We start from the raw sequence: 26,420 nt of genomic DNA on the forward strand, positions 1-26,420 counted from the left end.
GCAGTAGTTGAATTTATAATGATGGCTCTTCTCAGCACAGGGCCCTACTTCCTGCTGGTCCGATACAGGAAGTTATCTCGGAGGTCTGCCAGTTTTAATTGAAGCCATCCATTATTAATACTCTGAGCAATTAGAATAAGCCTGGGAATGTGAGAAAATATCAAGTATCAAGAACCTCATTAGCACTGGTGACACATGAGCTGTCCTTGGTGTGAAGTTCTCCGCACTCCCATACACACACATACAGTTTACAGATGCCTGTCCTCTCCTAATCTCTGCCCTGATCTCTGCCCTGCTGTCAAGACTTAAAGGGTGTGCATATAGGCTGCTTACATGCTGTTTGACTTGGTCTGACCACTAATCACTGCCCTGTCTCTCTCTCTTTCTCTCTGTGTGTGTGTGTCTCTCTCTCTTTTTCTCTGTCTCTCTCTGTCTCTCTCTCTCTCTCTCCTACAGTGGCCATGGCTCGCAGTCTCCAGAGCCCCCGGAGCACAAAGCCAAGTCCAGTGCTAAAGCCCTCTACGGTGGGTATCCCCTCCCTCCCTCCCCCGCCCCGTCATCTCCATCTATTCCCTCTTCACAGAGCATGTCATCCTCTCTGCCGCAGGCTCTGTGTCTGTCCTGAGGTCAGAGGGGTGTAGGCTGATGTAGGGCAGAATAGTAGAAGTGTCGATAGGGACTTCGACATGGCTTGGCAACGTCTGACGCCGTTCAAATCGGATTGGTTCCCAACTCCTGACCACCAAATCCGATTGGTAGAAAGCGGGCATGCGTGTGTGGCCGAGTGCGTCTCGCTTGTGCGCGCGCCAAAGCATTCAGGATGCCATCATCTAGCAGCTCTTGGTATATTGACAGCGTGATATCTATGAAGGAGACACCCTGCTTGTGGTGTCTTATCTCCGACACACACATCCACCTCCTTTATGGGGTCCACAGTTTAATCTCTGCCTCGGCTTCTCACCTTGCCCCTGTTATCATCTGGCCCAGGGCCCCTCCTCTACTCCTTACGCCATAGGCTGAGATAGGAGGGTTGTGGGAGGGGCTTGTTGTCCTGGCCTTTTGATGTCCCTGGGGCTAGGACAATACGTGCTCCTTTGTCATAGTCATGGTGATTTGTCATTGGTTTCCAAGGTAACGTGAAGAGGTGCCACGCTCAGCTGAACATGGTTTCTCTCCTATAGACACACAATACCCCCCCTCCCCTGGCCACACCCCCTACTGCAGCCGCTTCCAATTAGATATATAGCCCGATAGGAGACAGAGCGTACATGCCGTCCACCTCCGGTGATTGGCCGCTGCTATTGTTTCCCAGGCGAATAGGAGGGAGGCGAGCCCACAGCCGAGGGGCCTCGGCTGAGCGGTAGGTGTCCCCAGGTGTGCCTGTTTGAAAAAGCCTTTTATTGGCAGTCGACCTCTCCAGCACATCTTGTGGGTTTCCACATTCTGTTCTCATCGAAAGAGCAGCCCAGCATGGGCTGGTGACAGTCAGTTGCTAGGAGGGTAAATCGAGGAAATGAGCAGCCCGTTTTCTATAGAAATGCCTCACTGCCACCGGTTTGTAGCTATGGGAGCTGGTTAAACCTTGTAAAATGGCTTCCTACTGTCAGTGGTTTTGTATTTGTCTGCCATTCAGTAAGTTGTTCCTTAGGAGTGTTAAAAAAGGAGCATTCCATCTCTCCACCCCCTCCCTCCTCTCTCTCACTCACTCATCATTCCTCCCATCTCTCCATCGCCGCGCTCACAGGAACGGACGGGATATACTTCCTCCGAACATCTGCCAAACATAAAAAGAAAGGTTGGCACGTGTGTGTGTGTGTGTGTGTGTGTGTGCATGAATCCCTGTGTGCCAAAGCTTCCAAACGACCTGCAAAACCCAACTAGAACATCAGCTCAATTATTTTCCCCCGAAATCTAGAGAAGTTCCGCACAACAGACGGCCAATAACCTTGAATCCCCCCCTCTGCCCTAAATCTCTCTCACTTTCTCTCCTTCCCTCACTCCTATCTTTCTCTCTCTTCCCATGAGAGCTGCTGGGCTTTTCTGGGAGAAAGTCACCCTGGGCTTCAGTCTCCTCAGTAGCTTGCAGAACACATTTTACCTGAACCCTCCGCCATGACGCCGTCTTAGCAATGCCGTTAGCAGTCAACGCTTAGTTTATGGCATGCTTATCCTGGGGCTCAGGTCCACAGTGTTACTAGGGATGTTCGGAGCTCAAAGAGTGTGTGAGTGACTTGCTAGCGACCATCCTGGACCAACCCCTCACCCCTTGCCCCCATTTAAAGCTGTGCATAGTCATCCATCAACCTAGAACTGCAAACGGGGCCATACGTATGCTCTGCGCTGCTCTCCTTTGTCATTCCACTGATCCGCACAACCCCCGTGTAAACATCACTGCAGCCAAAGGGTAACTCATCGCTTTGCGTCACCACGTAGGTTACTTTAACAAATGGAATCACGTCCTTCCGTGGCGAGGATCGAGTAAGTGGCGTTCCTTACGTACCTCCACCTGGCGTTCTCTCCCCTGAACCCCTCCCTACCCTCCCCCCTCTTCCTAATCGTAACTGCGACCACAACCCTGACACCAGCCCCCCCCCTCCCCCCCCCACAGTAACTCTAACCCTCCTCATCCCTGTCGGTATCCCGTTACTCCCCCTGCCATCTGTAATTATTACCGTGTGGTGTGTGTGCGTGCGTGCAGTGTTTAACGTGACTGACAACTGTTGACACCAAGCAATAGATGCTGCCAAATGTGGCTTTGCCTCGTTGATCGGCGCTCATTGATAGATAACGGTGGCCTGGGCCCATCAATCAGCCTTGCAGACAGTCCCACATGTTGATGGGATGCTAATGATGTAGGGTATACAGTATTTCCCATTGGACTCCCTGGTGACGATCATTCATCGTTAATCAAGGATAACGTTATCCAGCTTGTGATTGCATCATGTGTTGAGAACAATACACGCCCGTTAACGAGAGGCTGTCTGCATCGTTGACGACCAGTATTTAGCCACTCCTATGGCTTTTTGGTTCACCTTTTGCGGTGTTGCAGCTGATTCCGATCCCCATTGGAGTGTTGGTGATTCTGGGTACGACCTGGCTGTGTTCCTCCGTGAGAACAGCTTGGGTGTTTGCTGTCTGCGATGGCGCTGACTTGGTTCTGCCTCTCCACAGAGCAAAGGAAACACTACACCAAGACCAGTATCAACAGCATGACAGACACATCCCAGTACCACGTGGAGGTGAGAGATACAGGCACACACACACAACTTCTCAAGTGTTGCACTGTGTCTACTCACCACAAAGCTTTTTGTTGCATTTTGACCCAAACGTTCCTCCCTAAACCCAATGTTGCCCATAACTTCCCCCCCAACCCAGCACCTCACCACGTTCGTGATGGACCGCAAGGACGCCATGATCACCATCGACGACGGCATCAGGAAGCTCCGCCTGCTGGACGCCAAGGGCAAGGTGTGGACCCAGGACATGCTGCTGCAGGTGGAGGAGAAGTCTGTCAGCCTCATCGACCAGGAGACCAAGGTGGGTGGGTGGCTGGGAGGACGGCCCGGCTTGGGTGGTGGTAGAATTTTCTCAGAGGTTCTTCTAGTTGGTCCAAGTGAGGGGACTATTCTTTGACGTTTCAGATCAAAGTCGAGCTAGGCCAGGTGATATTACGATTGAAATGGTGACTTTTCAAAAGAATTTCTCGCATGCCCTCACAAGGACTCTTTTACTCAAAAGCCTACACAATTAAGTTAGAAAACCCGTTTTTGTCATTTTAATTTATGCCAAGCTTTTGTTTTACATATTTCATTTGATCAGCCAGAAGTTTAAACCTGCAGGCTTTAAGATGACCTTCTTTAAGAAGCTTATTCTGTACCTCCCTCCAAATGTGTGAATGCGACTTAGCTCAAACATAAGTATAAGTAGTGTGAAATTTGAAGAGACCCACTAACTTTTTGACCAGCTGGACGAGTTTGGGATTAATCAATGACCTTTTTTTAAACCTTTTTTTTTTGCCTACTTAAGTTAATTTGCGATCACTCCCCTGTCAGTATATCACATTCAAGGGTCAGTTCAATTCTTTACTTGAAAACGACTGTACTGAGGGTGAACTGGCTCTGAAAGTGACTTCTCTTCCTGTTGTTGTTGATGCAGAATGAGCTGGAAAACTTTCCCATGGGGACCCTCCAGCACTGCCAGGCTGTTATGAGTTCCTGCAGCTATGACTCCATCTTGGCTCTGGTGTGTAAGGAGTCAGGCCAGAGCAAACCCGACCTGCACCTCTTCCAGTGCGACGACATCAAGGTAAAGCGAGTGCGAGTGAGAACCACCGACTGGATCGTCGGTTCACACGCATATTACCCAGTCAACACATCAGACAATAACCGTCAGGAATTGGGATGGTAATGTACCGTGATGGCACTGTCGAGTCATTAAGTGTGACTCATCCTGTGTGCGCCGATCTCTTTCAGGCAAACCTGATCCAGGCCGACATCGAAAGTGCCATGCTTGACTTCAAGGGTGGCAAGGTCAAAAAGAGGCCGGATGCACTTAAGTAAACAATGTCTTCATTCACTTCACTTCTTTGTGGCCACCAGGTGCAAGTCTGTTGGACCTAGCTAGTGGTTTATCCTATTCTGTGGTTGCGAGTACTGTGGTACTGTGTAGTCACCTGCTGTCGTCGCATGTCACTCCCCCCTCCCCCCCCCTCCTCTCTCTCTCTCTGCAGGATGATCCTGAAGAGTGATGGGGTCATCCCCCCACCCCCTGCAGCCCCCGCCCCCGAGCCACCCGCCACCGTCGCTCAGGTGGACGTGAAGAGCCGCGTGGCCGCGTGGTCAGCCTGGGCCAATGAGCAGCAAGACTGTGAGTAAACGTCCAATCCCGGATCCGTCACCGCGCGGGAATCCTAGCTCGTCACACAGACGGTTTAAATAGAGTGGTATGGGTCTGTTTTCGAGACTGAGCCGATAATTTGACTAACTCTCCATTTGAAATGCTCAGGTTTAATCTACTAATAGAGTGTGACCTTGGGAAGCTTCCCCCCCCCCCCCCCAGATACTTTAGATTTAGAGAAAGTTCTAAAGATCAGGGACTAAATTATTAAGCAGCAAAGTGAGTGAAGTACCAGCTCCATCTGATGTGTAAATGATTCTGGCACACTCCATTAGCACATTCTCTCCGACTGAAAATCTCAGATTTCTAATGTGGCTTGAGATGGGATAGTTGCACTCAAAGCTGACAAAAAGCAGCGATTTGCAAGTTTTAAAAGCCCAGCTCGTGTGAAATTAAACTGATTGTGGGAGAGGATTTTTCTGCCTCAGGTAACCTGTGGTTTTTCTCCTGTTCCACAAGCTCACTTGGTACCAAAATGAATTTTTGACTCAGAACGACTCCACCTTTTCAAGCTCCTGGGATCCTTGTGCAATTGTTTTAGAATGAAGTCATGCTGCTGAAACAAAATATTCAACTTGCAAATGTACGTCAGATTAGCTCGATTTCCTCCCACCGTTACAGATAGGCTTGGGTCTCTGAGGAAGAGTCATACAATAGGAGGGATAACGTGTTACGTTATTCCTCCAACACCAGCATGTACACACCTATCAGTGGTGGTGGCCAGGCTCCACAGTAAACAGACTTGTCTAATCTTGCCCTGTCTGTCTGGCTGTCCCCTGTCTGCTAGATGACAAACAGAGGCAGTACTCGGAGCAGGACGAACCGCCAGAGATGACGGCTGCTAGGGTAGACCGAGATGTGGTGAGTCCTGGCCCGCTGCCTGGCCGGCCGGCTGGCTGTGTGACCATCTAGTTGTCTGTAAAATCTGTATGTCTGTCTAGCTATCTCTATCTCTTTACGCTGGCTGGCCGGCTGGCTGGCCGGCAGAGTAACTTGATGATAGTTATAGTCTGTCTGCTGTTATGCCTCCTGTCAGTCTGTCTGTCTGTCTTTTATCTACAGTATTTGTCTGTCCTTAAATTGCTTTCCCCACATCCTCCTACTCAACCCAGTATATCTATTGGATAGCTGGGTCTGGGCTTGGCCATGTTTGTCAATGGATAGCCAACGACAAAGTCAAAACAACAGGATCAGCTTGTTTGTTATCACAGATATTACTGAGTCTAAATCAATGACGCAGTTCCATGTTAATTCATGGATGTGCTGGAATCCAGTTCAAGTTAAAAACAAACTGAGTGAAAGTATATCAATGACCATGAATGTTCCGTGCTGTAAACAGATACAAAATGGGGCTTTCCCCCCGCGGGCAGAACAGGGCAGCCTTGGTCACAGAGATGTACCTTGGTTTGTTTGCAATAGTTTATTCATTATGTTCCCAAAAAATGCTCTGTAAATGATTACAGAATAAAAGTTCAAATAGCCTATGGGTGAGTCTTTTTGGCAAATGTTGTTCCTGATTAACTCTGCCTGGATGGAAAATAAATGAAATGGAAATAAGTCACAGGGTTAGCAATGGGGAGATGCACCCCCCCCCCCCCACATGCGCCAAGAATAGAAGATCATAGTTTGTTCATCCACTCTAATTGACGTTGTATTATCTTCATACTTAGTCAGCAACAACACAAATCCAATTCCACCTCGAGGCATAACATCCTAAATGAACTCTTCACTGCATTACCGTCCGTCTCGGTTCATCCGTTATGACTGATCAGGCTCTGCCCGCACGCCAAAGAGACCTCCTTTAAAACTCTGGCCATCTTTTTCCTGCTGTTCCCAGCAAATCCTGAACCATATCTTGGACGACATCGAGTTCTTCGTCACCAAACTTCAGAAGGCTGCGGAGGCGTTTAACGAGCTGTCCAAGAGGAAGAAATCGAAAAAGAGCAAGAAGAAGGGGCCAGGAGGTGGGTGGCCTGGTGTCTAGACAGGACATATTCTTCTGTTTTCATACATTTCCCTTTTAATCACCGTAGCAATTATCTGCGACTGTTCTGCTTTATCTTACTGGTAGTGGAATTGCCTGACGTGTGCTACTTTGTCCACTAGAGGGCGTTCTAACACTGCGGGCGAAGCCTCCCACTCAGGATGAGTTTGTGGACTGCTTCCAGAAATTCAAGCATGCCTTCAACCTGCTGGTGAGAGAGAGCACTCCCTTGATGAGTGTGTTTTTGAAATTCTCTGCGCTTGGCCCTTCCCCGCCACGTGAGCGAGGGGCCTCAAACGTTCCGTCTCCCCCACAGGGGAAGCTGCGGTCGCACATCCAGAACCCCAGCGCAGTGGACCTGGTGCACTTCCTGTTCACGCCTCTGAGGATGGTGAGACGCACGCACACACACACCTATTGAATTTGACCGTCATATGCTGCTGTAACGAGGGGCATGCCACATCAGTCTGTACCTAGATCGTTCGGTTTAACACCTTCTCTGGTTCTCTCTTTCTCTCTCTCTCTTTCTGTCTCTCGCTCCCTCTCTCTCTCCCTAGGTGGTGCAGACGTCGGGCGGCGTGGAGCTGGCGAAGAGCGTCCTGGTGCCGCTCCTGACCGCCGAGGCCATCGACTTCCTGCACTCGGCCGGCACGGCGGAGGAGAGGCACCTGTGGGTGGCCCTGGGGGAGGGCTGGACCAAGTGCAGGTAGGCCCCCAGAGGGTTGGCCACCGGAGGGTCAACGCAGGTGGCAGACCCCCTCGGCCAGTCCAACAGCCCTCTCTGCTTTGTTGACGTGTTCATCGGGTCTGTCTGGTGGACGGGAGGAAAAGGGTTGGACCATTTTTCGTTTTGGAGCAGAGGAATGACTCTCTCTCTCACCCCCTTTCCCCCTCCTTTCCTTCCCTCTCCCCTTCTCTCTCTCCGACCCCGCACGCCCCAGACTGGAGTGGCCGAAGGACCACTATTTCCCACCGTGCACGCTGCAGTTCCGGGACGGCTGGGAGCCCCCGATGCTGGCCTACGTGGGCCAGTCCAGGGAGCACGAGCTGACCCAGCTGGCCGAGTCGCTGGCCCATGCTGAGGTCCAGAGGCAGGAGGAGGTGGCACACAGGCTGGCCCAGGAGGTGAGCGCACACCCTGGGTAGAAGGACCAAAGAGGGCTATCCCGTTTCTGTTCTTCAACTCTATTTAAAAGATGTATTATTGTGGTTTATGCCGGTTTTTACAACCCCTTGATAAGAATGGATCCACGATTCAAATTGTAACTCCCTTCTCAAGTCCTTTCATTGGCTCTCTACTCATGCACCGCACAATGACATGACGTTGAATCAAATCTCATTTATAAGCCATTCAAGAAAGTAGAAAGTGGCGGCTGGCAATGAATCCCGAATCCGACCAATCGCATTGTGTCCTTGTGTTTGTCCCCCTCGTAGCAACCGGCAGTGCAGGACTTTCCCTCGGCAGACGGGTACGCCTTCGGTAACACGGCCTACAAGCGCATGCACCTGCTGGACCAGGAAATGGCCGTGGCCGCCTTCAAACAGGCTGTCAGCCGTCACGTAGACCGGTAACGCCCGGAGGTCACATGACCTGACCCTGGCGGCATGCTCTGGAGAACTGGCCTAGCTTTACTCCCACCCCTCCTTGTTGGAGCGAACTGTCTGGTCCTTTTTCTATTGGTGCAGAGTCTACTAATCGCATCTACTCTAATCTCTCTCATCTCCTCTATTGGTTGGATTTCTTAATGGAACTTGGTTCCATTGGTGGAGATTTCCTTGGTTCTATTGGTGGAGATGGGTCGCTTTTCCTTGTGGGTCCAATTCTATAGATCTCTTTTCTACCTCGGATTCCTATATTTCACCCACTAGGTTTGATCTCTGCGTCAAGTGGTAGCTATCTACTGCGCATTGGTCTCCAAATTGTTTTTCCCTCTTCATATTAATCTAATCTATCTCTTCCTAACTTGATTACTGAACTTTTCTACCTTCTATTGCCGTTGCTCTCCTCTCTCTGACTGTCATTACGGTGTTGGTCCGTGTATCTATTCTTGTCCTCTCCTCCGGTATTAAAGTTGGGACTTTTCTCCAGAGCTAGCAGTCGTTAAACAGTAGTCCATTTGTTGTTGACGTTTGGCTCGTTCCCGATTGTGTCAGCTACCAGCGTTAGCGCGCCCCACTAGCACAGCCCATTAGCTCACGTTAGCATGTCCTGCTGGTGTTGTGCCTTGTGTGGTCTTGTACACTCTCACACACATGCATAAGGCCTGTTGCATTTTTACTGGTGTTTGTCAACCTGTTGTTGTTGTCCAGATGGTCGCATGAAATGCATGTTCCACCCTAGTCCATGTTGTACCTGTTCTCGTGTGATGCTGTGAGTCATTAACCGTTTGACTTGGGGAACGCCTTCCAGGAACTATGATGCCCACACCAGAGGCCAGCCAAAAACCTTCGCCAAATCCAAGTATGACTTTGTGGCCAGAAACAACACTGAGCTCTCCGTGGTCAAGGACGAGGTCGTAGAGGTATGCAGGAACATGACCACTAGATGGCCCTGGTGTCCACAGATTCATTTTGTGCTCCCAGAATCCTCTACATTTCTAAGAATCCTCAAAACCAGTGGTTCTCAATCCTGGTCCTTGGGACCCCCTGCCCTGCATATTTTAGATATTTCCCTGCTCCAACACACCTGATTCAAATAAATGGGCCTGATAACGACCCATTAATTTGAATCGGGTGTGTTTTGAGGAGGGAAACGTCTACAACATGCAGGGCAGGGGGTCCCGAGGACCAGGACTGAGAACCACTGCTCTAAACCAATGGTCTTCAACCCCTGGTCGTCAGGGACCATTGTCCTGTACGTCTTAGACACACCTGCTCCAACACACCTGATTCAAATGATCGGGTCGTTGGAGCAGGGAAACCTCTAGAACAGACAGGACGGTGGTCCCCGAGGGCCGAGGTTGAAGACCACTCATCTAAATAGATAAATCCTTCCGTCGTCGCCTGTTCTTGGGAGATGTACACATCTGACCTGACTTGGTGGTTCTGCAGCTGTGTAGGGTTGCGCGTGCTTCCTCACATCCTGTGATATCACACCAGCTGGGGTGCATTTGAGAGGATTCCAAGAGGGCCAGGCCTCGATGGTCTTTCCTGGGCTGACGGCTTTGGCGCCCACAGGTGCTGGACGACAGGAAGCAGTGGTGGAAGGTGCGCAACGGCTGCGGGGCGTCGGGCTACGTGCCAAACAACATCCTGGAGATCACCCGGGCGGTGGACATAACGGGCCGCGGAGAGCCCATCTACAGCCACACCATCCAGGTACTGACCTCACCTCCACCCCCCTCACCACCACCACCACCCTCCCCGGTCTTCTGGAAGCCTCGTAGGACAGTAGGGAATGCGTGTAGAATGTTAAAGTGCAAGTTACACAGCCTAAATAGGAGTAACTGAATGAGGTATGGAGGAGGTATCAGGAAGTTGGTTGCCTGGTGACTCGGTTTTCCTGTCTGTCTATGTTCAGTGATTCATTCGTGCAACGTATTCATTTATACCTTTCTTCATTCTTCCCTTCATGCAGTTATTCCTTGTCTTGAGTTTTAGATTCCCCCCCCCCCCCCCCCGAGATTCCACATTATTGTGGCCTTTTATGGTCTGTGATGGCACATTAGCCCAACTCATTGATTGCACAGTTTGTCTTTTAACCACCTGTTCATTCTCCTCCCCCTTCATCTTAATCCGCCCCACCCCCTTTTGTGTCGTGAAAAGCTAATGATGCCAAAGAAGGAGTTTGAGTTATTCAAGGTAGGGGCCGGGATTGTGTGTTGCTGTTCCCTGTGTGCCGAGTGTTTCTAGGCTGATTCCTGTCCCAGTTCACCCGTAGTGGGCTGGACTGATGCTGTAGGCTTCTCTCAGTCACCCCTACGAAACATAACTAGACTCCCAGCCTGTCCTCAACTCTGGTTTGCGCTGCTGAACGCTTAGCTTTCTCCCCGTCATCCTGATTGGGGAGAGTTAGCACTGTAGAGTTGTGGGAGCGTTTATCGTTTTGAGGTATGACATGTTTCATGTTGTAAGGCTTCAACACAGTTTGGGTTCTTTGCCCACCCACTGTCGACTAGTCATGCAAGCGTTTGTTTCTTGGTAGTTTGTCGTCTTTGCACCTGGGTGAGTTTTGATGTCACGTAATGTATGCAAAATACTTGTCCACACTCTCATTTTGACGTTTCGTTTTTCCGTCTCTACGCGGCAGCAATTACTGGGAGAGTTGAATGAGGTAACAGAGGCATGCCTTTTGTAGATTTGGTGTGCAATAGTTTTGTGGAGTGATGTAGACAAGTAGTGAATGGGATTGTATCTCAAATGTAGTCCTGTGAGCTAGCGAACACAAGATCACTTCCTCCTCTCCGTTCCTCAGAAGCAGACCAGAACAGACCATGTCACCAAGCCGGCAGCGACGCCCATGCCCCCGGCCCCCGCGCCCCCCCCACCGGCCCCAGCCCCGGCCCCGGCCCCAGCCCGCCTCCCGACCCCTCCTCTGCCCCCCCCAGCCGCCGAGCCCCCCCGGCCGGCCGCCAGCACCGTGAGCCGCCAGAACAGCAACACGTCCAGTGACAACGGCAGTGTCACCATGAGGGACCACCCCAACCAGAGGCCCCTGCCCGGCAACCGTAAGCCCAACCCCAAACGGCTTTCTCATTGGTTAGCGGGGAGGCTGTAGCTGATATCATTGGTTGGAAGGGGCAGGGGGGGAGGGGGGTGTACAGTAACTGAGTGACAGGGTTCCCATTCCTGTTCCATACTGTTTTTAAAGCAAAAATGTGGTTACGTCTCCCTTGGGAACAAAGACGGTTGCTGTCAGCCTTTCAATCGCGGAGCTCTGGTGTTACTAATGTCTGCTCCCCCCCTGTCCGGTCCTCACAGGCAGGAAATCCAACATGGAGGAGGTGCAGGATGAGCTGATGCACAGGCTGACCCTGGGCCGCAGCGCCCAGAAGAAGTTCCAGGCGCCCCCCAGGAGCACCAGCCTGCCCCCCTCGATCAACATCACCTACGACTCCTCGCCCGACGAGGTCAAATCCTGGCTGGAACTCAAGGGCTTCAGCAGCGTGTAAGTCCTGCCACCCAACAGACGTGCCCACGAGGATATTATTATTATTTTTTGCCGTTTTATTTCTGCTTCTCGTGTTGTTTATGTATTTTTTTACTTACCTTCTCGAAGTGCTCCGCTCTTTTCCTTAGCGATAGTGCTGTGAGATAACCTATGGGGTCTATGACGATGCGAACGCTGTCACAGGATTGTAGAATGTGTGGGGCGCTGATGCGAACTCTCCGCCTCCATCTTGCCAACAGCACCATCAACAGTCTGGGAGTGCTGACAGGAGCCCAGCTGTTCTCCCTCAACAAGGAGGAGCTGAAGACCGTGTGCCCGGACGACGGCGCCCGCGTCTTCAGCCAGATCACCGTGCAGAAGGCCGCTCTCGAGGTGGGTGTGAGCCCCCCCCCCCTCTCTCCACTTGGCTAACTAGCCACTAGTCTACGCCTCATCATTTGATTTGAACCAGGTCTTAAACCGCCTGCAGGGGGGGGTGGGCGTTAGTTACAGTTTGTCCAGATGAGAAGTGGTTCTATAATGGTGTTGAAACGGGGGGGGGTCGTCACGTGTTAGCCCTGGATCTGTTTGCCTGCACCTTACACACAGCCTCCATCTTCTAATGTCCCCCAACTCTGGCAAGGTCTGGTCTGTGGTGTTTATTTCCTCCTACAGGTCTTCTTCTGACCCCTCCTCCTTGATCTTCTGATTCTATACACACACTCACTAAGGTATTGTTGGATAGGCTGTCATAGTGTCTAGTCTGCTGGCCAGATTTGATGCAGTTGCTTCTTATGTTTAGTGCTCGCGCTAAGCAACAGCATTGGAAACCAGATGAATGAGCCTGTTTGGTGGTGGAAATTTCTGCTTCGCTGCCACACAATGTGGCCAAATCTATGCATCGCTACTTTGATAGTGTTCAACCAATGATTCCAGGTTTCTTGTTATAAATCTGGCCAGCAGATAGAAACGTATTTTTCAACAGCTAGTTTAGTGTTAGCTTTTGACCCTCTTAAAAGGCTGCTGTAGCTGTATGTACCGTGGTCCAGCTCCTCTCCCCTTTCCAGAATGTGCCTTCTCGTTTGCCAACCCCCACTCAAATGTTTCTAACCGTCACCCCCCCATCCCAGTGCCATGTCCTCCAGCCCGCGCTAGATCTGTGAGACATAGAAAATGTCTGTCTCCGAAAAATACTTGGAACTGCTTTTTGCTGACTGAAACTAACTTCATCTCCCATGTCCAGAACATACAATGTCGAGCTGTGTACAAGGTCATGTTAGACATTGCCGAGAGAACATTTCAGTTCTGCAATCTATACTGTACCTTTATTGGCGTTTTACAGTGACTAGGATTTGAAAGTGAACAAAGTTAGCATTAACACTCAAACTGACCTCGTTCAGGGAAACAAAGGTAAGTTTCATTTTAAGGTTAGCTGTCATAGCAGGAGAGGATATAGAGGTATTTTCTGCATCAGCTTTGTAAACCATAAAGGCATAATAGAAAATGTTCCACCTCTGTTCCTGAGGACACCTGTGTGTTTATCCTGTTGGTTCGGGAGACAGATGGCTGAGCGGTTAGGGAATCGGACTAGTAATCTGAAGGTTGCCAGATCGATTACCGGCCGTGCCAAATGACATTGTGTCCTTGGGCAAGGCACTTCACCCTAAGTCGCTCTGGATAAGAGCGTCTGCTAAATGTAATGTAATGTGGTTCTCTCAGGACAGATGTGGAAAACCCTGCTCACAATAATCCTTCCATACTGACAGAGGATTTTCTCATCAGATTTGAGTTTACAGTAATACATGGTGTGCAAACGTCTGCGAAGCATTCAGTCGTAGACTGCAGTGAACGCCTTTTGTGTATTGTATCCAATTTAATCAAATGGGCCTATTGAACTTTTCAGTAGCCGCTAAGCCGATGAGGCACTCCTCTGGGTTATCTAGCGTGTAAAGCTCCGCTGAGGTCAATCCACAGGGCATCGTCGACCCATTCTGACCTCGTCTTTCTCTGGTTTTGTTCTTTTCTGGGGGGTTTTCTCCTCGCACTTTCTGTCTTCTCTCCATCTCCTTCCTTCCTCTCTTTCCCTTTCTCCCCTTTTCTCTCTCTCTCCTCTCTCTCTCCTCACTCTTTCCCTGTCTCTCTCTCTCTCTCCTCACTCTTTCCCTGTCTCTCTCTCTCTCTGTCTCTCTCTCTCCTCACTCTTTCCCTCTCTCTCTCTCTCTCTCTCTCTCTCTCTCACTCTCTCTCCTCACTCTTTCCCTCTGTCTCTCTCTCTCTCTCTCTCTCTCCCCCGTCTACAGCGGAGCTCCGGTTCCGAGCTGCAGGAGATCATGAGGAGGCGGCAGGAGAAGTTGGCTGCCAACGCCTCCGACTCGGGGGTGGAGTCTTTTGACGAGAGCAGCAGCCACTGAGGCCTTCCCCCAAACCTCTGAGCCCCCGAGCCCCTAAACCTCACCCCCGTCTCTGATGCCGTTGCGTTGTTGTTTCCAGAGTGCAGCGGACCGAGCCGAGTTTGTCGAGATAATGCGCCGCCGACAGGAGCTTCTGCAGCAGTCTCCGTAGAAAGAAACAAACACACACACACAATCACACACAGTAAAACCCACACAATCGGACTGGGGATTCACAACAGGGAAACGTTCAGCCACGCGTATCTGAAGGGAATGTGAATAGTTGTGGAACTGTACATCTGATCGGACTATATTGTCATTTGACAGGAATGAATGAATGAAATTAATAATGGTGTAATATAGCAGCAATGTTTTGAAAGGGTAATCGCAAGCATGGACTGTGGTCTCTTGTGTTTTTTGGCCACAGATTAGTGCAGCACACTAAAAAGGAAATGCATCCGGTTTCTGAGATCTTCTCATATAGAAGGGAAATGGAGTCAACCAAAATAATGTTTGTTGATCCAATTTAATAGTATTTTAGAGAATTGATTAATGTGAATAACCAATATACATATAATTGTTGTGTACATTTTCTGATTTGCTGGCAAAGCAAATATATTTATATACATCATCCTTTTGTATTTAATGTTATGCCAAAAGAGTAACTTAATATAACTGACCAGACTGAAATAGAGGCAACGCTAATGTAACTTTTTTTGTCATTCATAAAATACGTCAGATAAGATCACTTTATACAATATCACTACGACTTTACAGATACATGCTTCCATTAATCTCATTTCAGATTGAATATAGCACTTGCTTACACCTGACATTAAAGCAGAGCAACTGCTACCCAAGTCCTTAAGGCTTTGACAGGTTACTTGTAGGAGGCCGCAAGTCATGAGATGGGCCTATACGCACATTTGCACAGCAACAGTAAAGTTCTGTCACGCAAGGACTATAGAGGCACGTCATAATCAGATCTAAAATCATTATCACAGTCGAGTATTTTCCTATAGTCATCTATGTTGGAGGAAGACATGAATGAGCTTGTTAAGTGGCTGTTACAGACATGGCCAAAATCAGTCTTCCTCACAGCAGCAGCCTACTTGTTTTCAGGGTGTGTGTTGGGGGTCGTGGCAAGAGAGTTCAGTCTTGTATCAGGTTGCTACATAAAGCACACCTTTCTACTGTAGCAAGCCCCTTCAGTCTGGTATAAAAATTTAAAAAAAGTTACAGGAGTAATGGGACAAAAACTAGAATTCCCCGATTCTTTGTTTGACCAACTTGACAGAGTAATAAGCATGATCTTGCAACATGTGGAGCACCAAGCGCTGTTATCCATTTTGTTATCTTTGTTACTAAAGAGTAAAGCTGATAAACTATGGTCTGTTTTCTTATTCCTGGTGAACGTGAGGAACAAGGATACTCTGGACACAAGGACTAGTCCACACACGGTCACAAGAGAAACGGGGTGGAATTTAGCACACGTATAATATATCATATATATATATACTGTATATGCCTGCACAAGAGATGTATCTTAACCAATCGATACAGTGTTGCTTAAATGTGTCACTTTTATATGGCTTCAGCTTTGCTCTGTGATGTAGATCTGTTTGTCCAGTTTACTCCAGGGGTAGAGGGGTACAACCTATGGGTGAATGTGTCAGTTTAGGAAGGAAGTTTGTCCAGTGCATGTCGGGACACTTCAGGACCCTTGGCACATGTTCTAGTCCAACTATCGATGACCCCCCCACCCCCACCCCTACCCCCACCCGCCAGAACTATCTGTATTTGTCTGCAATGTTAAACGCTAAGTTATATAGAAAGGTCGATTGGCGCGTTGCCATTTTATTTAGCTAATAAGAGAAAATGATTATTGGAAGTAGGATTTATTTTTGTGAATTGTCCTCCCTTAACGATGTGCAATCGCAAAGCGTTGTTGGTGTCAATCAAGGAAATACTGTGTTCTTTCAGGGGGGATTATTACATTGTACATTTCTAATTGTATGTAGTTCATGGTGCCTTTTTCACTTAAATCTGCTAATTCTGCAATAAATCCTGTTCTAAAACCTGTGTTATTTCCGCTTGTGTATGGCACGTTGGACAATTTTGTGAGCGTAAGTAATTCTCTTGAATTGATATTGCAACATTTTATTTTTTCCAACACACGCACACAACTCAGTGACGACGATCGTAACACGAGATCGCCCCTCTACTTTAAGTGACACAATGCACAAGAATGGCACCAATGACAAACAAGTTCTGACTGGACACACACTGAGCAAGAGAAAATTGTAAAACGTGTACAGTAGGCTACCTAGCTAACGGAAATGTCTGTATTTCGGTCAGCTCCGACAAGCATGCCAAAGTGCGTTTCTCCGGCTACGGCCGTGCTTTCCAAGTCCACATCTAGCTGTGTCTCAACGGAATCTGACACAGAATTGTTGAGGATGCACTTCGAATGCTGGGTTAACACTAGAAACAATATCCAGCCGCTCATAGAAATACATAAGCCCCAACAAAGTACCGTGTTATGCCAAAACAATAACTTAAATGGGTCTGGGTTTATGTTATGCTCGTTTACATTTACAACAGTTTAGGGGGAAAAAAATAAAACAAAGCGACAAAGTCATTTCCACAAGAATTACTTTGTAATAACATGTAGAAACATTTTAGTTACACAGTAAGTAGTATGTACAGTACATTTGATACCTTGCTGTGAAATGTAACCTAGATGAAGGTGAGTGGTCTCTGTTCTGCTAGATTTTACATCTGTAAACTGTGCATTGTCCCCCCAAAAAAGTTTAAAAAGAACACTATTCACCCCTCTAAGTGAACACTAGACAGTCCAATGTACGGTACCTTGTAAGATATTATATCCTAAAATCCCCTATTAATAACTTGGATAGCACTCCTGCTTAAAGTGCTATTGTCTTACAGTATATCAGAATGCTAACTACAGTGATGAAAACTGGTTAGCATGTATTTACCCATTGACATCACTTTGCCATATTCATCATGCTTAGGACACCAATATAAATACTGATATCAGTGTACTGTAGGTGAAATGTTTTTTTTTTTCTCTTCCAATTTCTCCTTCCCGCCACAGACCTGCACCCCAAAGTGTGGATGATGGTGTGGATGAACCCCCGTCTAAGAATAACCAAGAGCATCATGAATTCTACGGAACTAGCAAGCACTGTGGTTCATATGGAGAATGGAACACCTGATTCATAACCGAATGATATGCTTGTGAGAAAGGGTGGGGAAAAAAAGATATGCTAAGCATTCAGATTTTCGCAAGATATTCAATTCTTTACCTTTTGAATCGTCAATAGAGATAATCGGATGCATTGGAGCCTAAGTCAAGTCTGGTTGTCTTTGTCAAACTGACTGTGCTCTCAAGGTCAACACAAAAGTGCTTCGATACTATACGCACCAATCCCGAAATGCATCCTATCACCGCTAAACACATGATTGCAGCTAATGCAATGACAGCCTGGTAAACAAGTCTTGAATGAGAGTTGAACCACTGTATCACTTACAACAATGTCCCCCCCACCAGTGACTCAGACCTCCCCTGGGAGCAAACCCAGGCCGAGCTGGACGATACAGTACACAGATAAAACAGTAGTTTCCACAGTCAGCAGCAGCAGCCACAGGAAGTGTGGGCAGGCCAGCCCTCCGTCTCTCCCCCCCTCTCTTCTCTCCACGCATGGCTGGCAGGCAGGCAGTCCAAGGCCTCAGTGCAAAATACAACAATAGATCCACAACAGAACCACACAGTCTCTACAGCTTCTAAACTGGCCTCTTCACAAACCATACCTAGTTCCCGTCCAGTCGATTGTAGGCATGGGGCGGGCCACTGCCCCTCCTCCGCCCAGACGCAAAGCCCCTCCAACTGTCCCCTTGTGGTCTTGCTCCCTTCCCCCAACCCGCTCTCCTGGTTGTTTCCTCAGACCCGGAGTAGCCAACGGTACTGTACATTGCTAACATGCTAAGTTGGTAGCCTTTGAGAAGTGTATGCAGCAGTTACCGCATGAACACAAACATGTTGGACAACAACATGTCCCCAAGTCAGGTGGCAGTGTATCGTAGCTAGTGTTGACACCGGGCTATCGTGTCAGGGTACTCTGAACCGAAGCCTTTTAGCCACAGAACAAATGAGTGAAAAGTGAGTATGACTACTGGGTGACGGCTACGTGAACGGCAAAAAGGGCCCGCTGACGATGAATGCGTTAAAACAGCCAAAGTACAAACCTGGAAAACTACTCTCAAGCACACGTGTCAACAGTGTACCAATGGCAGTTGGGGGGGGTAGGCCTGTGTGCTTGCTGGTTTCCAGCTATAATCCTGAGATAAAAAAATAAAATAAAAAACAAAAGATAGTTGCTGACAGACAGATCAATTGACCACCACTTCAGCCATTTTGTGACCTCTTGTTTTCTGAAGGGAGGGAGTCTCCCTTGCAAAGAGGGTCTGTGGTCAAAGACATTCCATTCACTCAGGAGGGAAAGGCATGATGCGTTACAACCCCAGCACCCTCCTACCTCACATCCTGGCCAGTTTGGTTGAGTGGGGGACTAAATGACCTTGAAAGTGGTTGAATAAATGGCCGGTCAGTGAAGACTCCTTAAGGCAATGTTCCATCCCAATGCTTTGACCAATTCAAATGAAAAACGTAATCCATTTTCTTCTTGTGTTTTCTTGTAGTTTTGTCATGTTTGTTTGCTTTTTTTGGTCTTGATGACGAAGCGGATCTCGGTGCAGAAAACAGATGCCCCAAGCACAGGAGGTTGAGTGTGTATTCCCAGCCTGAGACGGAGACAAAACTAGTTAAGACGAGTTTAGCTTCCTTTCCACACTGCATGGATACAATAACTGCTTATCATTCCTGGCTGACTGGGTTAGTAAAGTTGTTGGCTAGTTTGTGGAGGGGTTAGTGAGGTGTTAGGGTGGTCACTGTGGGTTAGTTGGTTCTGTGGATGGACTGGGTATCTGTTAGATCACACGTTTGACGGGGTGTTGACCTGTTTGGGGACCGGTCAGTGATGAGTGGTCTGTACTGAAAGCTAGGATGGAAGCTGGGTAAAACATTTTTTGGGGGGAATTATTCTGCAAAGCATAGGTGTATATGTGTATAATGGGCTTCCACAGCCACTACTGGTACACAGATGGGGCCCAGAGGAATTTACTTTCATGGGGGTCTATAATTCCTGTCACGTGCCATACTGTCCCTCGGTGTGTGAGGGAGACTCTTACGTCGGGTAGGACCGGCGTCTTTAGGTCTTGCTGACGTTCTCGTAGATGACGTCGCTGGTGATGGACTGCAGCTTCTTCTTCTTCCACATCAGCATGACACACTGGTGGATGAACACGTACTGCTCCTACAGGAAGTGACATCATACCGAGAGCGTCATGTCCTGTCAGTTCATCCCTTAATATGCAATAATGTGACTATTAGACGTTTTTTCTTCTTCTGTCTTTCAGGGTTACACCGACAAGCCAATACTGCTACTGGCACCAATCACGGTTTCTTATAATATCAGCTCTTTTTTTCAGTGTGAGGACAATTTCCCCCCCCCAGTGGTTCGCCCTTGTGCCCTTTCCGACAGTGACCTACCTCGGTCTGCACCATGGAGAGACGATTGGAGCGCATCTCAGACACCATGCCCAGGATGTCCGCAAACTCGTGCTCCCGTATGTGCTGCATCAGACGATCCAGAGCGATGAAGGTCCCCGTCCTCCCCACGCCAGCGCTGCCCGCAGGTACAAAACAAATCAGTCAGGGGAGGACGACGGCTGCAGCAACTTATTTAACAACTTGCTGACGACGCAGAACGCCGGGGCGAAGCAACGTCCGACATGATTTATGGTCGCACAGAACGTGGAAAAAGATGGCCGCGTGGAACAGGAAACAATTACCCTCGCTGAAATGTAACTTGGTGCTGGCCTAACGTTTTAAGGCCTCGGCCTTGCATTGCACTTGTCTTAGATAGTAAGAGGTATTCAAAGCAACTCTAAGGAAGTCAACTCTGGGCAGTCAGCCACACCCATTAGTGTACTGTACTTGTCTGCTTGGACCTATGAGTCACTTTAATCCTTTGCACTGTCAATTACTTTAAATAGTCTTTCCATGGATTTACTGGGCTTTCACCTCGCCGTAGGCAGTGTTTATGGTAAATAGCATCAGTAATGCTGTGCCTATTTAGTATGTGGGACATTAGCAATACCTATCTAAACTCTCTCTCTCTCCCCCTCTCTCTGGGATAAACTCAGGCCCCTGCATGGTTGGGCGGGTGGACCCTGTGTACCTGCAGTGCACTATGATGGGGTCTTTGGTCCTGTTGGCCTGCTGGCGCACAATGTGGACGAACTGCAGGATGCTCTCGATGGCGTTCACCGTGGGCACGCCGTGGTCGGGCCAGGACGTGTAGTTCAGGTGCAGCACGTCCTGAGACTCGTCAGCCTGTAGGGGGCGACATACACACACCACAGTCGTTCCAGGGTATGTCAACGGCTTATCGCCTGGGCCAGTAAAGACAGATGTTTCGATAGCTTTTGGATTAGTTGTGCTAGATTTGATCATAATATCACCCACAATGTACTGTGTTTGCTTGGTTTCGTCTGATGTCATTGCATCTAACAGCTTTCGCACGTGTCATTCGACGTCGGAGTAACAAGGACTCTCTGTGTGTGTGTGTGTGTGTGTGTGTGTGTGACACTCACGTAGCCTAGTCTGAAGTTCCTGATGGTCCACTCTGGAGACTCCGTCTCAGACAACATCTCCACGCTGATCTCTCCATACAACACCGGCTCGTCCGTGAACGGCCAGTAGTGATCACACTTCACCTTCACGCGCACGCACAGACAACACTTCCATCACAGCCTTGCTCATGTAGCACGGGTAAATATATTCTGTTGAACTTCAGTACGAGAGAAGCACTAAAAGTGCTGAATATCAACTCATTGGCTACTCCACTAGCCTTGAGCGCCTTAAAACGCGAGCATGCGTTGGGCCTCCCAAATGAACAACACCAATTCCCCCCCTCCATTTCAAAACCACATTAGAATACCATGGAGAGTCTTTATCTATGCTGTGTTCAATCGCCTGGTGCCGCCGAGTCACCCATCACCCAGAGGAGGGGATGAGGGAGGCGGGTTGCCAGACTCACCCTCCGCCTCTCGTTGCACTGTGTCAGCATGACGATGATGTGGGACTTCTGCTGGAGCACCATCTTCCAGAAGTCGTTCCTCGTCTCCGGTAGGGGACCCTGGGTGGCGATGTACTCCGTGGGGGACTTGTAACCCTGGGAGATGAACGAGCGATGGGGTGACCACGTGCATATAGCTACCGCTCCATGACTGAAGCCAGACATTTTGACGTCCAACTGCCCTCGACCTTTAAACTTGTGCAACGTAGCCCATGATGTTTTCAGAGCTGAAGGGAAGGTCGGATTCCCGATTGGATTGCCACCTCTTCCCATTGCCCCACCCAGCCCTCTCACCCCAGATGGGAGTAGCATGTGAGTAGCAGGTGTTCTCCCCTCCCCCCCCCCCCCCCATCTCTCCCTAGACATCAGTTACTTAGACACCCCCCCGCCCCCACCAACTGCGGCCCGGCGGAACTCACCGGTATGTAGTTGGCGTTGATGTAGTCGGAGCCCTCGTCGTTGTGCATCGAGAACAGCTTCACCCGGCTGAAGTCGTCTGTGGACACAACACACCATCGATATCGCTAGGTGTTCGTGCTTCGATACAGCTGTTCAAGCTGCACCCGCATCGGACAAATATGCATGTGTTTGGACGAAGGGTTTTACAAAGAATCGCCCAAACAATAGAACACTCGTCGCCTCATAGGCTCCTGGTCACATGGTCAGTGTAGCCAGCCACTCACAGGGGAGGATGTTGGTGTAGCGATTCTTGGGCCTGTTGATGGGCAGGTCAGCTGCATCATGGGACAGGTCCAGTCCCACACTCTTCAGCTCCTAAGAAACACAAAGCAGACAGTATATGAGGACAATTCTTCAAATAATGCTTTCAAATACTTTTGGGATTTTCTTTGCCAGGAATGTCTGGATTTGATTTGGCTGTGCAAGGCATTATTAATCAAGCTCAGAATATGTTTTGGCTTTACAGACAGTAGTAGGGTCAAGGGTAGGGTTAGCTAATGGTGTGTATTTCTGTATTTGAAGTGGAGCATGTCGTACCTCAAACTGCAAGGAGAACTTGTAAGCAGAGTCCTTGCTCATTTCCTTCAGGTATGCGTCAAAGTCATCCAGTTGGACCAAGCTACAACAGCACACGAGAGACCAATTTGAGTTTGGTAAAGTGACCCAGACAATGGTTCAAGACTCTCCACTTTCTTCTACCCATTTATTTTAAATATATATCTATATATATATATAGATATATGATGGTAAATAGGATATTTAGTTCATATTTAACCCTGACCACTCCAACAAGCCCAGAACAGACATTCAGTATAAACGTATCCAGCAGCATATTTATGATGTAATTGTTTTTCTCTTGCTTGTTGACTGGAGGGTAGCTTTACATTCCATCAAAGTTTGCTGCCTGACACTTAAGGGATTTCATTCTAATGGGATTTGAAAAGGGATTACACATTGTTTATGACCGTGGGCCAGTAAGTGACTCTTGGCGTTGTTATGATGTACAAAGCTGAGGAAACAGAGGGTTCACTTTAAGTTTGATCCTGGATCAAAGATGAAAGGGGTGTGTGTGTGTGTGTCTGTGTGAGTGTAAGGACACCCATTAAACCGTTGTGATGCTGTGACGAGTGGTTTTAATCTGCTGGATTATTGGGCCTTGCACACTCCCTGTGGTGCATGTTTGATTACTTGCCGAATGCTGGTCACAGTGGCGGTAGCTAGACATGTCACACGTACGAACAGATGACCACAAACTCATCCTCACAAGCAAGCGCAAATGGAAAAAAAATGGAAAACACAACTTTCACACTAAGTGCATTCAGACAGAAAAAGACAGGTTACCTTGTAAGCTTCCGTTTCTTTAAAGCAGTCTTGCTCCTATGAATCGCAGAAATGATAAAAGCACTCATGACACCTGCTTGCGCCCGTCGCTGTGGTAACACATCGCTCAGACTCTCTCCCTCTTTCCCCAGCCACCTTATCCTCAAAGTGAACCCACGTTAAATAGTCTAAACAATACAAGTCACCCCGAAGCAGGACACAAACATGCTCAGTCTCTGTATACAGCTATACTAAAGCACTGATAGCAAGCAGGCAGGCCAGACACACTTACTGTATGGTTCACTCCACCCCCCCCCCCCCCCCCCATGCGTCTTCGTTTGCATACCGCTGGTGTCAAACCCAAAACATGCACCACAGGACCCATTTAAAACGGAGGACTACATCTACATCTAACCCTCTAAGCTCTACATTCTACCGTTCTATTCCACTCTTAAATCGAAACACAAACAAAATGCGGCGAACATGCATGCAGACACCGTGTGGACAGCAAAGCCGGTTGATGTTAGTAACCATGCTACAGTACGGTTAGTCAAAAACAAAAAAGAAAACAGCTGAAATAAGACTTTGACACAAGGAGCCTCTTCAGGCGAGTGCATCTCCCAACCACAGACAAAGCGTTTCGAGACGTGAGAGTTTCGAGACCATTCTCCAGATGTCTTTCGAATCGGTTTTCAACCAGAATCCCATTGCATCGAGTGTGTGATCGCCAGGTACTGTATGCTTCGTTGAGAGATTCCAAAATGGCCGCCAAGGCCCAATTTAGAATACATGTTGAAACCCTGTCTGGTAACACAGTGTCTATGGTCGGAGGAGCAGGCCGTGGGGCTTTGCTGAGACATGCCCCTGGGATGAAGAGTTGACTCAGCCAACAACAGAGCTTACTTACCAAGGATTAATATAAAAAGCCAAAAGATAGTCAGTCCAAAGGCAGGATGGCAGTAGGGTAAGGAAGGCAAACAGGCTTCTTCGCCTGAAGGGGGTTCAGACAACAAAAACAAAAAAAACAGACACCAGTAGGCGACAGGTTGGGACAAAACAAGGAGCTCCATTAGTAAAAGTGGCACAGAGTGGGCTGAGAAGAACTCTATTAGTGCTCAACACAGAGTTAATGCATCATGCAGCCTGTGACGCTGGAGAATGTACAGTAGATAGCCTATGTTTCTTTAATGGTACAGCAGGGAACAATAGGAGTCTGTTTTCGGCTGTGGTACTGCTGAGTGGACTTGGTCAATGGCCACTCTCTTCCTCTCCTCGATGCTGAACTGTACTTACGTTATGAGGTCCCGTATTTCAACGTTTTTGTGTGGTTGACCTTCCTTAACCTTCCCTACAGATTCTGCAGTGTGCGTAGCCTATCTCGTCATTCATGCAGGGGGACATATATGGTCATCTATTTGTATGGTTCAATGACACAACAGTAATCTTCTGCTCGATAAACGGGACTTTTGCCAATTCATAAAATGTGGTACGCTAACAGATATAACACCAAGGCGTTTACACCATGCACATTCAAAGCACAAGCTTTGCCAATTGGATCCACAGAAACGCAACTGAACCAATGCTTTCACAGTAAGAACACACTTGGATGGGTGTATGGTTTAGTGATGGGAGGTAATGATACAGTACAAAGTCAATCCAATTTGGGATGGAAGCCAAGTTCTGCCTTCACTGACCGTCTTTCAGCAGTTATATTAATCAGTTACCGTGGGATGTGATGCCCTAGGGCTGGCCCTCCTCTGCCTGACATTATGGTCTGTATTTTTTTACGGAGCACCAGTCTTAAACTTTTGGCAGATTTGTCTGTCTTGAAAGATCCAGCTATGTACACTCTATGCTGCTATGTACACAAACAATACTATTACCCTTATATTACATTTAAACTACATAAGAACATATTTAGTGTGCTTGCTTGCGTCCCTGTTTTTGCACTACATAGACCTGAAAGGTACCTATGGAGGTAGCAAAATGACTTTAGCCTCACCTTTAAACAAGAAGCCACACATGTTTGATTTTGAATCTATGCAATCTTCAATAATAACGTATTTGATCTATGCAATCTTCAATAAATAGAGTATATAAGATACTGAAATGTCAGTTGTATGAGTCCTTTATTCACGTGAAGATTTAAGCACACCCCATGGTTGTCTTTCTCCAAATATTATTTAAAAACGCAACGATTTGAACATTAAACAATAACTGAAGTCATTGATTTGGGAGGTGATTTCAAAATAAACTGCCCCCAACTGCGGCGGCTACAAACACACTTTACAATGACCCCGGAAATGTCACCCTCTGTAGTCTAACTTTGGTTTTCAAAACTCCTAGCTAACCTAATGTAGGATTTTAGGGCTGTACCGTATTCATCAAAAACACTGTTCTACTTTAACAGAAGACGAGAAGAAGACACACACCCTAATCTCAGAAAGCAGGAAGAAGTGGTCACGGTTTGTTGACTGGAGTTTCAGAGCTAAAATAAGGTAGTAGAAGCAAGGCACTGCACACGCCCCCTCTGCCCCTCGCCCCTACCCCCACCCTTCGTGAATCCTAATCCCGGCCCTGGATTTGCCCAGCCTGGATTTTTGGGGGGGTGGACGGGCTTCCCCCTGCTCTAGCTAAACACAACGCACACCCTCGTTACCTGGTTGAAGGATTGGGAGCAGAGGTGAATGACAATCTGCAGTTTTATCTTTGGAGTGTTGTGTGTGTGTGTGTGTGTGTGTGTATGGGGGGTGGGGGTAGGATTGTGGGATATGCTAGGGGACATCCTGATAGTTTGTTTCCCTGGGACGGAGTGAGGGCCTACCAGTTGTAGGGGAGTTTCCCGTCTCTCTCGAAAGAAGCAAAATTCACAAAGGTTTCCGCTCCGCACTCTCTGAAACGGACACAAAAAAAGCAGACATTACTCTCAGAAACACAGGCGCACATCGACTGTCGTTGTAAAAAATATCCCAGAAAGAAGAAGTGAAAGAAAGTCCATCTCTAGGAGAGGGAGTCTAACAAACACCTCAATATGAAAATGACCAGTCTAGACACAGAGG

General features: G+C 48.3%; 2 protein-coding genes across 2 annotated transcripts in view; one reads left to right on the forward strand and one right to left on the reverse strand.

The window, feature by feature from the left end:
- Window positions 1-16,437, forward strand: part of eps8a (EGFR pathway substrate 8a, signaling adaptor) — a 38,618-nt gene extending 22,181 nt beyond the window's left edge. The window contains exons 3-21 of the mRNA XM_084701378.1: window positions 457-524; window positions 3,172-3,239; window positions 3,376-3,537; window positions 4,156-4,305; window positions 4,473-4,555; window positions 4,730-4,866; window positions 5,684-5,757; window positions 6,734-6,860; window positions 7,003-7,091; window positions 7,197-7,271; window positions 7,438-7,586; window positions 7,822-8,005; window positions 8,315-8,448; window positions 9,291-9,402; window positions 10,058-10,198; window positions 11,295-11,547; window positions 11,801-11,987; window positions 12,230-12,362; window positions 14,270-16,437. Of these exons, the coding sequence (XP_084557504.1) occupies window positions 457-524; window positions 3,172-3,239; window positions 3,376-3,537; window positions 4,156-4,305; window positions 4,473-4,555; window positions 4,730-4,866; window positions 5,684-5,757; window positions 6,734-6,860; window positions 7,003-7,091; window positions 7,197-7,271; window positions 7,438-7,586; window positions 7,822-8,005; window positions 8,315-8,448; window positions 9,291-9,402; window positions 10,058-10,198; window positions 11,295-11,547; window positions 11,801-11,987; window positions 12,230-12,362; window positions 14,270-14,380 (2,437 nt within the window). The 3' untranslated portion in view covers window positions 14,381-16,437. The remainder of the gene's footprint in view (window positions 1-456; window positions 525-3,171; window positions 3,240-3,375; window positions 3,538-4,155; window positions 4,306-4,472; window positions 4,556-4,729; window positions 4,867-5,683; window positions 5,758-6,733; window positions 6,861-7,002; window positions 7,092-7,196; window positions 7,272-7,437; window positions 7,587-7,821; window positions 8,006-8,314; window positions 8,449-9,290; window positions 9,403-10,057; window positions 10,199-11,294; window positions 11,548-11,800; window positions 11,988-12,229; window positions 12,363-14,269) is intronic.
- A 66-nt stretch (window positions 16,438-16,503) lies between these two features.
- The window catches only part of ptpro (protein tyrosine phosphatase receptor type O), a 38,249-nt gene continuing 28,332 nt past the window's right edge, over window positions 16,504-26,420 (reverse strand). The window contains exons 16-27 of the mRNA XM_084701377.1: window positions 26,186-26,254; window positions 24,269-24,352; window positions 23,383-23,418; window positions 22,579-22,660; window positions 22,266-22,356; window positions 22,002-22,078; window positions 21,544-21,678; window positions 21,098-21,220; window positions 20,683-20,837; window positions 19,992-20,127; window positions 19,631-19,755; window positions 16,504-19,183 (exon numbers count right to left, since the gene is read on the reverse strand). Of these exons, the coding sequence (XP_084557503.1) occupies window positions 19,651-19,755; window positions 19,992-20,127; window positions 20,683-20,837; window positions 21,098-21,220; window positions 21,544-21,678; window positions 22,002-22,078; window positions 22,266-22,356; window positions 22,579-22,660; window positions 23,383-23,418; window positions 24,269-24,352; window positions 26,186-26,254 (1,093 nt within the window). The 3' untranslated portion in view covers window positions 16,504-19,183; window positions 19,631-19,650. The remainder of the gene's footprint in view (window positions 19,184-19,630; window positions 19,756-19,991; window positions 20,128-20,682; window positions 20,838-21,097; window positions 21,221-21,543; window positions 21,679-22,001; window positions 22,079-22,265; window positions 22,357-22,578; window positions 22,661-23,382; window positions 23,419-24,268; window positions 24,353-26,185; window positions 26,255-26,420) is intronic.

Source organism: Hypomesus nipponensis, chromosome 7 (assembly GCF_054491055.1).
Source record: "Hypomesus nipponensis isolate SF chromosome 7, ASM5449105v1, whole genome shotgun sequence".
NCBI classification, from domain to species: domain Eukaryota; kingdom Metazoa; phylum Chordata; class Actinopteri; order Osmeriformes; family Osmeridae; genus Hypomesus; species Hypomesus nipponensis.